Below are 18,039 nucleotides of genomic sequence, written 5' to 3' on the forward strand. Positions count from 1 at the left end.
CTAAAAACATTATTTAAAAATTTAAACATAAAAAAATTATAGAAAATCATAATTTTTTAATTATTAAGTGATAATATAATACAACCTCAAAATATTACATCTTCGCACTTTAATAAATTCCAAAAATTTTTCATCAAAAAATTAAAAAAAGCAACCCAAATTTCCGGAAAAATTATTAATATCATCTTGTGAATGTTGCTTTATTTTTTTTCCTAATAAATGGTAAAACCAAGGTCACATGAAGTAATTGAATTTTATTTGGTATTTTGAAATTGAAAGCCTCTTTAAAATTGTATGATTTAAGGGGTTTTTTTAATTATCTAAATTAGGTTATCCATAGGAAGCAATAGACAATAACTAATCCCCTCCCCTTGTTACGAAATGCTCTCCAATGTCCAATATAATCGAAGGTCATTAAAGCTACAAACCCAACATCAAGTGGAGAATGCAATCGAAAACCTAAGCCTCCCCGAAAGACTAGAAGGACTAGAAAACCTATATTCAGGGTATATAGCTATGCATATGACAAGTTTATAAAGATAGAAAAACAAAATACGGTCACATTCATCATTGCAAAGCTTAAAAGTGTTGGAAGGTTTTTACCAAAGTGTAACTACACAAACTCCAAACGAAAGCTTTAAACGACAGGTACAAAACAAAGTAAAAGGAAAAAAAAATCCGTCTACCTCTACTTAGGAGCAATTTGGACAATCAAGCACAGCCAAGTGACGCATTGTAATTAGATTGAAGAGAAAGTATCCAACATTTGGATAATGGAGTCCAAAACAGCATACAATTGAGAAAAAAGAGCTCAGTACTCCCATTCTTCAGTTCCATACCATCCGGAGGACTTCCTTCCACCTTCTTTAACACCAACTTCTTTCCAGTTCGTCGAAAGAACAGTCCCGTTTGATTCCACCTATAATGCATACAGCAGATAAGATTGTTCAAACCCCATTATTTTATCCCAAAGACCATAGTTATGCAAACAAGCTTTTTGAGTTAGATATCTTACAAAGGATTCTGCATGGCCCTTCTTGCATCCTCATCAGCATCCTGATAAATGTCACGGAAAAATTTATTCAAAGCTGCATCACCCATCTAGCTTTTCATCTTTCTCCTGAAAAACCAGCCAGAAAGGGTCGTGTTAAATCATGATTGCATCCCACAAACTTACACTGGGCAAGTTGTCCCACGCACACAATGGAAAACATATAAAAATTAAGATATTTGATGTACCTCCTTCTTTACTTGAGCTTCGATTTTATCCCAATCAACCCTTTTTGGTTTGGAGGATGGGTACGATGGCCTTTGATTTGCAGCAACTACAGACAAGAATTAGTTACGGCACAAGTCGATAAAAGGATACTTTAGTAGCCAAATTATTAGAGGGGATATTCTAGCTTTCATAGAACACTTAACTAGCATGTGTGCTCAAAGAACAAGTTCAACCAATCAAATGATACTGGAAAAGATTTTCAATTGCAAAAGCATCAACAAAGAAAACCATGAAATTTATGGGCATGGAGTGTGGTCAAACATTACTGAAGCAGATATCAATGTGTTCTAATTTTACAATATAAGAACCCCATATTGCAGAATAACAAATAGCTGTGCAGATTTGTTTGAACTTTGAAAACAAATTAAGATGAAATTCTTTTAATGTGAACAAGATAGAAAAATTCAGGGCATGGAGAGATCAACTTACCAGAAGATACATTAATCCTTTGGGGCACAGCAACTTCCATGCTAAATTCAAGGGATGTCCAATGAATTGGTTCAGCTTTTGCTAACCTAATTTCAATTTTGGTTGACAAACATCATATCTGCACTTGTCAGGTATTATCTGTTCAAACATTGGCAATCCCGAAAAAGACAACTTAGCATCTCAACTAGAGATACAATCACATAGCAAAAGATTGAACACTAAGCTATTTGTCGCTACTTTAAAAAAAAAAAAAGAATTCCACTCAATGAAGTATTTCAAAATTTCCAGAATTAACTAAAGAGTTCTATATTGGACCTTTGCCCAAAAGGAAATGCCAACCTTATGTACCATATTACTCTTACAACCAGAAATAATCAACACAATTTCATGTAATACCTTTCCAAATAAGCGAGGTTGGAAATGATAAGCATCTTTGCCGGGTGCATTGACAGCGACACTTAGCTGCACAGCAACAAAGAAAGATGGTGTATCTTTAGCCTACTAATAAAAAACTCAATGCTACTCATGGAACACTTAAGGAAAGAAACACACAAAATTGCAAAACAAAGATGAACCACAATGCAACTTACTATTTGTTCACCATAATCAACTTTAACACACTCGGGTGGTATTCCCTTAGCAAATATTGTGACAACCACTTCCTCTGGTTTCTGATAAAATTCATGCCTGCACAATATATTTTTTACCAAATCAACTGCAAATCACCAAATGCAAAATAGCACTGACATTACAAAGAGAATACACAGGAACAAACCTGTAAGTTGATTTAGTTGGTGCTGCAACAGTCATGGGATCAGGTACATCCTTGACAGAAGAGACGTCTTTCACAGGTACAACATTTGTTGGCACCACTTCCAAGGTCTCCTTCGGTAACTCACCATTTTCCTCTAAACAAATACACAAAGGTATTATATAGCAAGGCAAGAGAGGTTACTGAGACAATAACAGAATACTTTTAATTATATAGCAATTCTTTCGGATAAATTCACCCCTTACCAAAACCCGTTCTTTAAGACAATATACCTGCAATGCGCTCTTCACATTCTTTAATCAACTTGGAAAATCTCGACTCTTCTGGTGCCAAAGCAGCCCCAGTCTCCAACGCAGCCTTAGCAGTTTGATACTCCTCAAGCTTCATACACGCAGTACTGCAAACATACGTTTACATATTATTATAAAGGCTTGTTCTGGGAAAAGGGTGAATACAAACTTAGCTATTCTATCAACTACTACAAATTTTCTCCCATAATAATCTTTTACAAAAACAACCCTACAAATTCCTTTAGTAATTATACATTAAATACGATGCGGAAACAATTAATTTCAGTGCAGAAAGTACTATATTACGCAAGGGAATAAAGAGTATATAATTTTTTTTTAAAAGGACTAAAGCATTGGGCGAGCCCAAATAATCAAATTAAAGAGGAAAAAGAAAAGCCGGTAAGGGGAAATGAACTAACGCTTTACGCAAGTAGGCTTTAGACATGGACGGATCCAACTCAATTGCTTTGTTAGCATCTGCCACAGCATCTGCGCGAACAAAATTGCAAAGCAACAAGTAGAATGAACAATTAGTTTCTTTTTGAAACTTATAGAAAGTGAGATAAATAGGGAAAAATTAAGGGAGAAACCAGGGAGATTGTTCAGTTTGATGTTGGCTTGAGCACGGTCAGCGTAGAGCTCGGCCTTTTTAGGGTTGATTCCGATGGCTTGCGAGTACAGATCGAGGGCGAGTTCAAAGTGGTCATCGAAGTATGCTTCTTTGGCTTTGGTTTCTAAAGCAGACGCCATTACCAGGGCAAACCAAGAGACTCACAACGAGGAAGAGAAGTGTCTAGAAGATCAAAAGATCAATGGGAGAGGGGATTTTGATTTTCTGAATAGGATTGACCCTCAAAGAAAACTAATATAACAGATTGAATAGTTTCCGACCTTTTAAACGATTTGATTTCTTTATTCCGAAATTACAATTATACCCCCACGGTTTTGTAAATTACAATTTTATACCGACCGGTTCAACTTTTGGGCCATTGGTTTTCATTCAATTTTTAAAAAATTACAATTAAATCATATTAATAATTCCTATAATTATAATCAATATATACATAAAATTACAATCAAAATCATTTATTAGAATGTATACTAATTGATAATCGAAAACTTTAACTAGTGATTAAGGATTCAATCCTCGTCCTAGGTATGGAACAACTTTAAAACCCGTAATCAGTATCTACTCTTTAATGAGCTCATAGAACACGAAAGATTAATTACTAGGCTCACCCTAGTAAATACTTGATAACAAAGAAAAAATTACAATCAAAATCAATTATTAAAATATATATTAATCTAATAATTAAAATATATCCAAATTAGATCAAAATAAATATAAATGCTACATAATGAAACTTAAATGAAAAAAATCACGTAATCATATATAATAAAACTCAAATCTAAAACACATTAATTATTTATTTATAGCAAGCAAAATATATGTGTATATATATTTATTTATTCTTGCTTCGGTTCTGTTCTCTACTATATTCCATGCTTCTACGTAGGGCAAAGTTTATTAAGCATTTAAAGGCTAATATATGCAACATATATTTTTTAATTTTTTTTAAATTTAAGTTTAATTATTAATATTATTAAATGTGTTGTTGTGACATGTTTAAAATAAATTAAAATACTCACTTAATAATAATATAATTATTTAATAAAAAATAACGTTACAATATAGTAAAATAATTTTAACCATATTAACAATTCAACCTAAATTTTCTATACATAAAATTAAATTAAAGAATAACTAAATTGAACGCAAGGTACAAAATAATATATTAACCCTTCCTTTTTTTTCCTTTCACGTAGAGCGAGTTTTGTAGTACCAGATATTGATGCTTCCAAGCAATTAAGCTTCTTGCTTTCTAAATCGATATCGAATCCATTATTATCTCACAAACACGCAAGGTCCCGCGATTCTGATTAAGCAGTAGATTCACTTTTTCAAAGCATCACTTTCCATATCACTGATCTTCATGCTTTGCAAAGCGGCAAACCGGGTCATTAACCGAAACGAACCAACATTTTTGGAAGAAGCATGTTCGAGGATCCTGTCATTTTGCAACTCCAACTCTTTGAAACAAGGTATATCTGTTCACAGCCCTGTAATAAAACTGGGTCTTCACCATCACTTGTATTTGAACAACAATCTCTTGTCTCTCTACGCCAAATGCTTTGGAGTGAACAAAGCACGCCACTTCTTCGACGAAATGCCACATAAAGATGTGGTTTCTTGGACTGGGATTGTAATAGCCTGAATATTCAGTGGTGTCGGAATGGTGATTCGAGATCACTAAATCTGACAAACGAGTAGAAAATATTATAAATTTAGTAAGTATAAGTTAAATGTGAAGTTAGAAAATTTTTGAAATAGTGAATAGTGTACTAGGAATAAATATTAAAATAATTAAAATAAAAAAACGAGGTATCGAGACCTCGAAGATTTTAAACTGAGCCATAAATATTTTTAGAAATATTTATAGAGTGTCATTGAGTTGGTATTAAAGTTTCGTTAGAAAATTTTAACGTTTGGATAGTTAATTAACTAAAAAGGACTAAATTGAAAATAGTGTAAAATTTATTAAATTGTGATTAAATAGCTTAAGTGACTAATGAGGAGGGATTTAAAAGGCATTAGGCCCAAATTTTATGGGCTGGACGGTTGGGTAAGAAAAATCAGCAGAATGTAAGTAGAAATAGGGGCAAAATTGGAAACTTAACAAATTAAACATTTAAAACAAAGACAAAAGTGAAAAATCTAGAGATCTCTTCACAATTTATCAGCAAAAACGCCATAGGAGGTCTGAAACAAGCTGGTTTTTCATATATTTGAATTATGTAAGTTTAATTCTTGATTTTTTTCTTCTAATTTTTGTGATTTTGATACTTTTACAATTAGGCCCAACTAATTATTTCATTAGTTTTTGATTTTATGGCTGATTTTGAAAGTTTCTATGAATACATGCTGGAAGTATATGATGAATGAACATGGAATTAAAGCTTTAATTTTGTTATATGATGATTTTATTAAGTAATTTTGATAGAAATTGATTTTAGGGACTTAATTGTGAAAAAAGTTGAGAATTAAGGTTTGGTGTTGCGGTTTTGAGTATGAAAGGCTATGTAGTAGTTTAAAATAGTTGGAAAGGTGTTAATTGAGAAAAATTAGATCAATTGAGGGGTTAATTGAGTAGGGACCAAATTGTAAAAACTGTAAAGTTTGGGGTAAAAGTGTAATTTCGAAACTTAAGGGCATAATTGTGAAATGGATTAGAATAGAATTATATGCTGATGAATGAATAAATTTGTATTTTAGATCGAGAACCTGAAGCAAGCCGAGGAAAAGAAAAGTAGTTGATTAGTCCCTGAACTTTTGCAAATTCTGCAAATCGACCCAGGTAAGTTCATATGGCTGAAATTTAATGATTAAATGTTAATTTCATGAATTATACAATGTATGATGAAATGCATTTATTGTTGAAGTGAGAATAAAATAAAAATGTGAAAATCGAATAAATGATCAAATTAAGTGGAACGCCGGATTTGAGTACTTCTGATCAAGTGACAAAGTGATAAGTGGTAGTTTTAGCTACACTTATCTGATCAAGTGACAAAGTGATAAGTGGTTACACTTATCTGATCAAGAAACAAAGTGATAAGTGGTTACACTTATCTGATCAAGAGACAAAGTGATAAGTGGCTACACTTATCTGATCAAGTGATAAAGTGATAAGTGGTAGCTTTAGCTACACTTATCTGATCAAGTGGCAAAGTGATAAGTGGTAGCCTAGCTACACTTATCTAATCAAGGACAAGTGATAAGAGGTCATATGTCAAAGTGAAAGTGAAGTACTCAATTTTCCGTAACCGTTCCTTAATTTTGATCAAGGATAGTAAGTGATAAATGGGCCCAAAGGAATTATGGTAAAAGAATAAGTAGTAGTGAGTTTATACCAAGGAACTCACCAAAGATTGTGGTTGACAGGTAAATTTAGTAATGGTGTATATTGTATAAGTGTACAAGTGTTTGGTAAGATTTATGTTTTATTCCTATGAACTTACTAAGCTTTTCTATAAGCTTACATGTGTGTGTTTATTGTTTTTGTAGATTAACGTATTTATACATTCGGAGGATCGGATCTACATCAAGAATCACACTATCCAGATATACTCCGGTAGATTATGTTAAGCAACTTTTTGGATTTATATGGCATGTATAGGGAATTGAAGTAAAAAGTAAATTTGAATGTTATGGTTACGTTAGATATCGAAATATATACATGTTTTTAGTTTGAAATGGTTGATTGATTGAACTTCAATAGTATTTAAATGAAGTAGATGAAATACTGGAATTGGTTGTGATTTGAAAATTGCAAGGAAGGTTAGACAATTATAAAGGGGTTATATTGAATTTTTTTTTTAAAAATTGCAATGGAGCAGTTCTTGGACGGCAGCATTGATGTAAATTTTAAAATCACCAAAAATAGTGGAAATAGAATTAGAAGTTGAGTCAGATATGAAATTAGAGCTTAAAGAGTCTACTTTCATATGAAAGAAGTGGAGTAAGCAAAAGAATTATATACTTTTAGATATTTGAATTTTAGTGAAACAGGGCAAGAATGTTTCTGAAGTCCCCTGTTCTGAATTTAGAAATTCATTAAAAATTGTACAGAAGGAGTTATGAGTTATAATTTATATGTATAGATTCCTTAATGAGTCTATTTTCAGTAGAAATAAGTTTAATCACCATATGAAGTCTGTAATAAGAGATAATTAAATTTTAGTGATGAGTGGTCAGGATAGTCGATTAGTGAAACAGGGGAGACTTAAACTAATAAACTGTACTAATTGGCTAAAGAAAAAATTTTGAAATTTTTATGGTGAATAGATATATGAGTCTAGTTTCAGGGAAAATTTACGGATCTAAATTTCGAGTTTCGTAGCTTGAATTATAATTATTTTAGTGACTGCTGTACAGGTGGACAGCTTTCTTATGAATGATGAAATTAAATTTGAAAGTAAATTTTTATGCCCGAACTTTTAAGTTAAGTCAAGTAACGCCTCATGCTCGACTCCGGCAACGGTATTGGGTAAGGGGTGTTACATTTTATTGGTACCAGAGCCCGGTTTAGCCGGTTCTCGGAATATGTGTGAAGTGTAAAGTGTTTAGAAATACATGCCATATAAATCCGTGATAGTGTGATGTGTATGATCCGATCTAATCTTTGTTATTTTTATAGATATTCTCCAATTATAAAGATGTTAGATATACCTGAACGTGCCGAGCAAGAAGAAGTTAACAGTAGAATACCAAATTCTGAACAAAGAACAATCAGTGATGTTCCGATTTCCCAAATGCGAGAGCAAGAATTAAAGAATATGATTTATGGGATTATGAATCAGTGGTATACTGAAATGAGGCAAGAAAGAAATCAGGCTGAACCACCTCCTCCCCCTACTGCTCCATCGATGGTACCCCCGGTTGCTCCTCCACCTCCTACAACGACTGAATCTAGTAAGCGTTCTCCATTGGAAAGGCTTAGAAAACTTGGAGCCGAAGAATTTCGGGGAAGGACTGATGATGATCCCGTCAAAGCTGAATATTGGTTACAGAGTTTGATAAGAATTTTTAAAGAAATGGCTTGCTCACCAGATGACTATTTGAGATGTGCTGTGTCTCTGTTGAAAGAAGAAGCTTATAGTTGGTGGGAGACGATCGAGGCTGTGGTTCCGGCAGAGAAAATTTCTTGGGAATTCTTCCAAAATGAATTTAAGAAGAAATATGTGGGCAGACGGTATTTGGATAAAAGAAAAGGGAATTTCTTGACCTACGGCAGGGAAATAAATCAGTAGCTGAATACGAAAGAGAATTTGTCTACCTCAGCAAATATGCCCGAGACATTATACCTACTGAAGAAGAAATGTGTATCCGGTTTGAAGAAGGGTTAAATGATGAAATTAGAATGATGATTGGGGTAATGAAATACGAGAGTTCGTTGTTCTGTCCGACCGTGCTCAAAAGCTCGAAGAAGTATACAACAGAAAAATGCAGCGGGATCGGAAAAGTAAAGAGCTATTCAAAAGAGGTGCTTCTAAGTCATTTTCAGATTTTCCAGTGAAGAAATCTAGAGAAGAAATTAGTCGAACTACATCAGTTTCGGGAAGATCGGGTAGAGATAGACCAAGACAATCTGATTTCAGGGTATTCGATAGACCTACAGCAAGTGTGAGCAGCGTTCAGAATGCTTCCCGGCCTAAGTGTCAATATTGTGGAAGGTATCATTTCGGAGAATGCAGGACTAAGATGGGAGCTTGTTATAAATGTGGGGCTACTGATCATCTTATTCGAGATTGTCCCCAGCTGCAAAAAGATGAAGTGGAACAGAAAGAGATACAGAGAACCATTCCCCAAAGAAGTAGACGTTCAGGCCAGAGCAGTGCTACAGGGACTACCCGTTCGGGTACGAGGGAATCAGTTGGTCGATCAGAGAATAGAGCACCAGCACGTACCTACGCCATTCGAGCAAGGGAAGAGGCTACTGCTCCTGATGTAATTGCTGGTACTTTCTATCTTTATGATGTTATTGTTTATGCATTGATAGACCCTGGGTCTACTCATTCATATATTTGCACTATGTTAGCATCTGAAAAGAATTTATCTGTTGAGTCCACTGAATTTGATATACAAGTCACAAATCCATTAGGTCATAGTGTGATGGTTAATTTGATATGTCGTAATTGTCCACTGAAAGTGAAAGGCTATGAATTTCCCGCTGATTTGATGTTGTTACCCTTTCGGGAATTTGACATTATTCTGGGGATGGACTGGTTAATGAGACATGATGCGGTGGTGAATTGTCGTGATAAGAAAATCAGTTTGAAATGTCAAACAGGAGATGTAATCTCAGTTGGGTCTGAAAATATGGATGATACAGTCAGAATTATTTCAGCTCTCTCTGCTCAGAGATTATTACGCAAAGGCAACGAAACATTCTTGGCCTATATCCTAGATACTCGAGGTTCTGATTTAAAGCTCGAACAAGTGCCAGTGGTGAATGAATTTCCTGATGTGTTCCCTGAAGAGTTACCCGGTCTACCACCTGATAGATAAGTTGAATTTGTAATTGATGTGATCCCCGGAACAACTCCTATCTCATTAACACCGTACAAAATGGCTCCAGCTGAGTTAAAAGAGTTGAAGGCGCAGTTGCAGGAGTTATTAGATAAAGGGTTCATTAGACCGAGTATGTCGCCTTGGGGAGCACCTGTCTTGTTTGTGAAAAAGAAGGATGGTTCTTTAAGACTGTGTATAGATTACAGGCAGTTGAATAAGGTAACAGTAAAGAATAAATATCCTTTGCCTCGTATTGATGATTTGTTTGATCAGTTGAAAGGTGCTGCAGTATTTTCCAAGATAGACCTTCGATCTGGGTATTATCAGTTGAAAGTTAAATAGTGTGATGTGCCGAAAACTGCCTTCCGAACTCGATATGGTCATTATGAATTTTTGGTGATGCCATTTGGTTTAACCAATGCTCCTGCTGCTTTTATGGATTTGATGAATAGAATTTTTCAGTCATATTTGGATAGATTTGTGGTTGTATTTATTGACGATATATTGATATATTCAACGACAGAGGCTGAACATGCACAACATTTAAGGATTGTACTACAGATTTTGCGGGAGAAACAGTTATATGCGAAATTGAGCAAATGCGAATTTTGGCTCCATGAAGTTGCGTTTTTGGGTCATATTGTATCAGCTGATGGAATAAGAGTGGATCCAAGTAAGGTAACGGCAGTGGTAAATTGGAAAGTTCCGAAGAATGTTACTGAAGTGCGGAGTTTTCTAGGATTGGCAGGTTATTATCGCCGATTTGTCAAAGATTTTTCAATGATTACCTTACCGTTGACTCGATTACTACAAAAGAATGTTGAATTTATGTGGTCAGATGAATGTCAGCGGAGTTTCGATCAGTTGAAAAAGATGTTGACAGAGGCTCCAGTGTTGACTCAACCAGAATCGGGTGTACCGTTTGTAGTATATAGTGATGCGTCTCTGAATGGGTTGGGCTGTGTACTTATGCAGTCAGGCAAAGTGGTGGCATATGCTTCTCGGCAACTGAAACCACACGAGAAAAATTATCCTACACATGATTTGGAATTGGCAGCGATCGTGTTTGCTTTGAATATATGGAGACACTACTTATATGGTGAGAAATGTTATGTGTATACTGATCATAAAAGCTTGAAGTATTTAATGACTCAGAAAGAGTTAAATTTGAGACAGAGACGATGGTTAGAGTTGCTGAAAGATTATGATCTTGTTATTGACTATCACCCAGGGAAAGCAAATGTCGTAGCAGATGCACTTAGTCGGAAATCATCATTATTTGCACTACGGGCATTGAATGCTCATTTATCTATTAATGAGGATGGTTCTGTACTAGCAGAATTAAAGGCTAAACCTGTGTTCTTTCAACGGATTCGAGAGTTACAGGATGATGACCCAAAATTGATGATAAAACGACAGATGGTTCAAGATAAGTCAAGCTCAGAATACTCCATTGATGAAAATGGTATGTTATATTATCGTAATAGAATATGTGTTCCGAATAACTTAGACTTGAAAATTGATATTTTATCAGAGGCTCACAGTAGTATGTGTTCTATTCACCCGGGAAGTACAAAAATGTAGTGTGATTTGAAGAAAATGTATTGGTGGCCTGGAATGAAACGAGAAATCTGTGAATATGTAGCAAGATGTTTGATTTGTCAACAAGTGAAAGCTGAGCATCAAGTGCCGACAGGGTTGTTACAGCCCATTATGATTCCAGAGTGGAAATGGGAACATGTCACGATGGATTTTGTATCCGGATTACCAGTAACTTCGAAGAAAAAAGATTCGATATGGGTGATTGTTGATCGGTTAACTAAGTCAGCACATTTTATTCCAGTCAGAACAGATTATCCGCTCGAGAAGTTAGCGGAGTTATATGTGTCAGAGATAGTGAGGTTACACGGGGTACCGATATCTATTATTTCAGATCGAGATCCGAGATTTACCTCGAGATTTTGGAGTAAATTACAGGAGGCTCTGGGCACCAAATTAAATTTCAGCACAGCTTTTCATCCTCAGACAGATGGGCAGTCAGAGCGAGTGATTCAGATCCTAAAAGATATGTTAAGGTGTTGTGTACTTGAGTTCGGCGGTAGCTGGGAAAGGTATTTACCTTTAGCCGAATTTGCTTATAATAATAGTTATCAAACTAGTATTAAAATGGCACCGTTGGAAGCTCTGTATGGAAGAAAGTGTAGAACTCCATTATATTGGTCTGAATTAAGTGAATCGAAACTGGTGGGAGTGGACTTGATTCGGGAAACTGAAGAAAAAGTTCGTATTATTCGAGATTGTTTAAAAGCTGCCTCCGATCGGCAAAAATCATATGCAGATTTGAAGAGAAGGGATATAGAGTTTAGTGTGGGTGATCGTGTATTTTTGAAAGTGTCACCGTGGAAGAAAGTTTTGCGGTTCGGCAGACAGGGAAAACTCAGCCCACGATTTATCGGGCCGTATGAAATCATTGAAAGAATCGGTCCGGTAGCTTATAGATTGGCTTTGCCCCCGGAACTTGAAAAGATTCATAATGTGTTTCATGTGTCTATGTTGAGACGGTACAGATCAGATCCATCACATGTAATTCCTCATATGGAAATAGAGCTCCAACCTGACATGACTTATTCAGAGGAACCGGTGAAAATTTTAGCTCGGGAGGTTAAAGAGTTGAGGAATAAACGTGTACCACTAGTTAAAGTGTTATGGAATCGACATGGATCTGAGGAGGCAACCTGGGAAACGGAGGAATTGATGAGATCTCAGTATCCTAATTTATTCACAGGTATGAAATTTCGAGGACGAAATTTCCTAAAAGGGGGAGAGAGTTGTAATAGCCTGAATATTCAGTGGTGTCGGAATGGTGATTCGAGATCACTAAATCTGACAAACGAGTAGAAAATATTATAAATTTAGTAAGTATAAGTTAAATGTGAAGTTAGAAAAATTTTTGAAATAGTGAATAGTGTACTAGGAATAAATATTAAAATAATTAAAATAAAAAAACGAGGTATCGAGACCTCGAAGATTTTAAACTGAGCCATAAATATTTTTAGAAATATTTATAGAGTGTCATTGAGTTGGTATTAAAGTTTCGTTAGAAAATTTTAACGTTTGGATAGTTAATTAACTAAAAAGGACTAAATTGAAAATAGTGTAAAATTTATTAAATTGTGATTAAATAGCTTAAGTGACTAATGAGGAGGGATTTAAAAGGCAATTAGGCCCAAATTTTATGGGCTGGACGGTTGGGTAAGAAAAATCAGCAGAATGTAAGTAGAAATAGGGGCAAAATTGGAAACTTAACAAATTAAACATTTAAAACAAAGACAAAAGTGAAAAATCTAGAGATCTCTTCACAATTTATCAGCAAAAACGCCATAGGAGGTCTGAAACAAGCTGGTTTTTCATATATTTGAATTATGTAAGTTTAATTCTTGATTTTTTTCTTCTAATTTTTGTGATTTTGATACTTTTACAATTAGGCCCAACTAATTATTTCATTAGTTTTTGATTTTATGGCTGATTTTGAAAGTTTCTATGAATACATGCTGGAAGTATATGATGAATGAACATGGAATTAAAGCTTTAATTTTGTTATATGATGATTTTATTAAGTAATTTTGATAGAAATTGATTTTAGGGACTTAATTGTGAAAAAAGTTGAGAATTAAGGTTTGGTGTTGCGGTTTTGAGTATGAAAGGCTATGTAGTAGTTTAAAATAGTTGGAAAAGGTGTTAATTGAGAAAAATTAGATCAATTGAGGGGTTAATTGAGTAGGGACCAAATTGTAAAAACTGTAAAGTTTGGGGTAAAAGTGTAATTTCGAAAACTTAAGGGCATAAATTGTGAAATGGATTAGAATAGAATTATATGCTGATGAATGAATAAATTTGTATTTTAGATCGAGAACCTGAAGCAAGCCGAGGAAAAGAAAAAGTAGTTGATTAGTCCCTGAACTTTTGCAAATTCTGCAAATCGACCCAGGTAAGTTCATATGGCTGAAATTTAATGATTAAATGTTAATTTCATGAATTATACAATGTATGATGAAATGCATTTATTGTTGAAGTGAGAATAAAATAAAAATGTGAAAATCGAATAAATGATCAAATTAAGTGGAACGCCGGATTTGAGTACTTCTGATCAAGTGACAAAGTGATAAGTGGTAGTTTTAGCTACACTTATCTGATCAAGTGACAAAGTGATAAGTGGTTACACTTATCTGATCAAGAAACAAAGTGATAAGTGGTTACACTTATCTGATCAAGAGACAAAGTGATAAGTGGCTACACTTATCTGATCAAGTGATAAAGTGATAAGTGGTAGCTTTAGCTACACTTATCTGATCAAGTGGCAAAGTGATAAGTGGTAGCCTAGCTACACTTATCTAATCAAGGACAAGTGATAAGAGGTCATATGTCAAAGTGAAAGTGAAGTACTCAATTTTCCGTAACCGTTCCTTAATTTTGATCAAGGATAGTAAGTGATAAATGGGCCCAAAGGAATTATGGTAAAAGAATAAGTAGTAGTGAGTTTATACCAAGGAACTCACCAAAGATTGTGGTTGACAGGTAAATTTAGTAATGGTGTATATTGTATAAGTGTACAAGTGTTTGGTAAGATTTATGTTTTATTCCTATGAACTTACTAAGCTTTTCTATAAGCTTACATGTGTGTGTTTATTGTTTTTGTAGATTAACGTATTTATACATTCGGAGGATCGGATCTACATCAAGAATCACACTATCCAGATATACTCCGGTAGATTATGTTAAGCAACTTTTTGGATTTATATGGCATGTATAGGGAATTGAAGTAAAAAGTAAATTTGAATGTTATGGTTACGTTAGATATCGAAATATATACATGTTTTTAGTTTGAAATGGTTGATTGATTGAACTTCAATAGTATTTAAATGAAGTAGATGAAATACTGGAATTGGTTGTGATTTGAAAATTGCAAGGAAGGTTAGACAATTATAAAGGGGTTATATTGAATTTTTTTTTTAAAAATTGCAATGGAGCAGTTCTTGGACGGCAGCATTGATGTAAATTTTAAAAATCACCAAAAATAGTGGAAATAGAATTAGAAGTTGAGTCAGATATGAAATTAGAGCTTAAAGAGTCTACTTTCATATGAAAGAAGTGGAGTAAGCAAAAGAATTATATACTTTTAGATATTTGAATTTTAGTGAAACAGGGCAAGAATGTTTCTGAAGTCCCCTGTTCTGAATTTAGAAATTCATTAAAAATTGTACAGAAGGAGTTATGAGTTATAATTTATATGTATAGATTCCTTAATGAGTCTATTTTCAGTAGAAATAAGTTTAATCACCATATGAAGTCTGTAATAAGAGATAATTAAATTTTAGTGATGAGTGGTCAGGATAGTCGATTAGTGAAACAGGGGAGACTTAAACTAATAAACTGTACTAATTGGCTAAAGAAAAAATTTTGAAAATTTTATGGTGAATAGATATATGAGTCTAGTTTCAGGGAAAATTTACGGATCTAAATTTCGAGTTTCGTAGCTTGAATTATAATTATTTTAGTGACTGCTGTACAGGTGGACAGCTTTCTTATGAATGATGAAATTAAATTTGAAAGTAAATTTTTATGCCCGAACTTTTAAGTTAAGTCAAGTAACGCCTCATGCTCGACTCCGGCAACGGTATTGGGTAAGGGGTGTTACAGGGATTCTATCAGCTTATGTCAAGAATGGAAACCATGATACAGCCCTTCGTGTTTTTGATTCCATGTTAATATCTGGGGAATCCCCGAATGAGTTCACGCTTTCGAGTGTGCTACGTTCGTGTTCTTCTATGGGGGAGTTTGATTATGGGACTTGCATTCAAGGTTATGTAATAAAAGAAGGGTTTGATCAAAACCCGGTTTTAATCAGCGGTTTGATTGACTTTTACTCAAAATTTGGTTTAGTAACTGAAGCTTCTAACTTGTTTATCACTAAAGGGAATCATGATACTGTTACTTGGACTATGATGATCTCTTCATGTGTTCTAGCGCAGAGATGGGTTCAAGCTTTACAGCTTTATGTCGATATGGTTAAGGCTGGGGTTGCTCCTAATGAGTTTACTTTTGTGAAGCTTTTGGGAGCATGTAGTGCCCATGGTTTAAACTATGGAAAATTGGTTCATGCTCATATATTGTTAAGGGGAGTCAAGTTGAATGTGGTATTGAAAACGGCCTTAGTCAATATGTACTCGAGATTTCGAAGGATGGAAGATGCGATAAAGGTCTCGAATTCGACACCTGAATATGATACCATGTTGTGGACAGCTCTTATTTCAGGGTTTGCACAAAACTCTATGTTTCGAAAGGCTGTATCTACATTTCATGCAATGGGGGTCTCTGGAATTATACCGAATAACTATATGTTTTCCAGCATCTTGAATGTCTCCTCGTTGATGTTGTCTCTGGCACTCGGTCAACAAGTTCACTCGAGGGTGGTAGTGACCGGTTTGGAGGGGGATGTTTCGGTTGGAAATGCTCTTATCAACATGTATGTCAAATGCTCTGATAATGTTGAAGATGCTTTGAGAGTGTTTAGAGGAATAAGCTTACCGAATGTCGTTTCGTGGACCTCTTTGATTGCAGGTTTTGCTGAACATGGTCTTCAACTCGATTCTTTTCACTTATTTACGGAGATGAGAGAAGCAGGAATAGAACCGAATTCTTTTACCATCTCTAGCATCATCAGGTCCTTTGGTGCTGCAAAATTGCTTCCTCAGATACTAATGCTGCATGGACATGTTGTGAAAACAAATTTATATGAAGATATAGCTGTTCAGAATGCTCTTGTAGATTTTTATGCTGAATTCGGAATGCTAAATGATGCATGGCAAATAGTTGATAGGATGAATCGTAGAGATGCAATCACATATACTACTTTGGCCTCGAGAATGAATCAAATGGGTCATCATGAGTCAGCATTGCACATTATCACTGATATGAAAAATGATGATATCAAGATTGATGAATTCAGTACAGCCAGTTTCCTATCTGCATCAGCTGATTTGGGCACAATAATGACCGGAAAGCAACTTCACTGTCATTCCGTAAAATCAGGTTTGTGCAAGTGGTTTTCAGTATTAAATGGGCTAGTCAACTTGTACGGAAAATGCGGATGCATACACGATGCACAAAGAGCTTTCGGGGAGATTGGAATGCCAGATATTTTTTCATGGAACGGGTTGATATCTGGATTGACATCAAACGGGTACATTCCCTCCGCTCTCTCTACCTTCGATGACATGAAACTATCCGGAGTTAAACCGGACGCTATAACATTCTTGTCCATACTGTCTGCTTGTAGTAACGGTAAATTAACCGATCTCGGCCTTGAGCATTTTCAATCCATGAGAGAAATATACAACATAGAGCCACAATTAGACCATTATGTTCACTTGGTCGGTATACTTGGTCAAGGTGGCCGCCTAGAGGAAGCTATGGAAGTCATACAAACAATGCCATTTACAGCCAACACTTCGATCTACAAAACATTACTCCGAGCCTGCAAAGCACATAGAAACATACCGTTAGCCGAACATACGGCTAAACAAGGCCTTGAACTCGACCCATTTGATCCAGCCTTCTATATACTGCTAACGAACTTATACCAAGACGCCGGTCGACACTACTTTACCGAGAGGACACTTACGGTTATGAAAGAAAAACAATTGAGGAAGAACCCTAGCCATTGCTGGGTGGAGATTAGGGACAAAGTTCATGTCTTTGTTGCAGGGGAAAGATCACATCCACGAACAAATGAAATTTATGAGCAAATAGAATCTTTTGAAGCTGAGTTTAAGAAGCATGGATATTTATTTCAAGGCATTGGGCATTCATATTATCACAGTGAGAAGCTAGCAGTTGTATTTGGTCTTTTAAATACACCTTCTAAAGCTACTATATATGTGATTAAGAATAGTAGCATTTGCAGAGATTGCCATAACTTTATGACATTTGTGACTCAGTTGATTGATAGGGAAATAATTGTAAGAGAGGGTAACCGTTTGCATTCCTTTAGAAAGGGAGAGTGTTCATGTAGAGGCTAATGATTTTTGAAATGATAAATTCAACATGAAATTTCGCAATAAGTTTTATTTTCATTGGT

The 18,039-nt window shown here is 35.0% G+C and overlaps 2 protein-coding genes and 1 pseudogene across 2 annotated transcripts; 2 read left to right on the plus strand and 1 right to left on the minus strand.

Moving 5' to 3' along the window:
- Positions 1–540: 540 nt before the first annotated feature.
- On the minus strand, positions 541–3,633 carry LOC121224381 (protein SGT1 homolog B-like; annotated as a pseudogene).
- Positions 3,634–6,902: 3,269 nt separating this feature from the next.
- LOC121224382 (uncharacterized) lies at positions 6,903–9,435 on the plus strand. Its single transcript, XM_041107630.1, has 2 exons — positions 6,903–6,963; positions 8,029–9,435. The coding sequence occupies exon 2, from the start codon at positions 8,048–8,050 to the stop codon at positions 8,639–8,641; it is 594 nt and encodes a 197-aa protein (XP_040963564.1). The 5' UTR covers positions 6,903–6,963; positions 8,029–8,047; the 3' UTR covers positions 8,642–9,435.
- On the plus strand, positions 8,835–17,980 carry LOC107944431 (pentatricopeptide repeat-containing protein At5g52850, chloroplastic). The gene is made up of 5 exons (XM_041108053.1): positions 8,835–8,990; positions 9,150–9,348; positions 10,426–10,650; positions 11,242–11,367; positions 15,600–17,980. Exons 1-5 carry the CDS (start codon positions 8,835–8,837, stop codon positions 17,978–17,980), a joined length of 3,087 nt encoding a protein of 1,028 aa, XP_040963987.1.
- Positions 17,981–18,039: the final 59 nt, after the last annotated feature.

This window comes from Gossypium hirsutum, chromosome D12 (genome assembly GCF_007990345.1).
Source record: "Gossypium hirsutum isolate 1008001.06 chromosome D12, Gossypium_hirsutum_v2.1, whole genome shotgun sequence".
NCBI classification, from domain to species: Eukaryota; Viridiplantae; Streptophyta; class Magnoliopsida; order Malvales; family Malvaceae; genus Gossypium; species Gossypium hirsutum.

What these genes read in the sequence shown, in the direction of transcription:
- LOC107944431 (XM_041108053.1), top strand. Translation starts at nt 8,835, where the DNA reads ATGCAGCGGGATCGGAAAAGTAAAGAGCTATTCAAAAGAGGTGCTTCT. An exon ending in TGCTCCTGATGTAATTGCTG is followed by an intron (nt 9,349 to 10,425) that starts GTACTTTCTATC and finishes ATTCAACGACAG; the next exon opens with AGGCTGAACATGCACAACAT. An exon ending in GAGTTTTCTAGGATTGGCAG is followed by an intron (nt 10,651 to 11,241) that starts GTTATTATCGCC and finishes CTGTACTAGCAG; the next exon opens with AATTAAAGGCTAAACCTGTG.
- LOC121224382 (XM_041107630.1), top strand. Translation starts at nt 8,048, where the DNA reads ATGTTAGATATACCTGAACGTGCCGAGCAAGAAGAAGTTAACAGTAGA.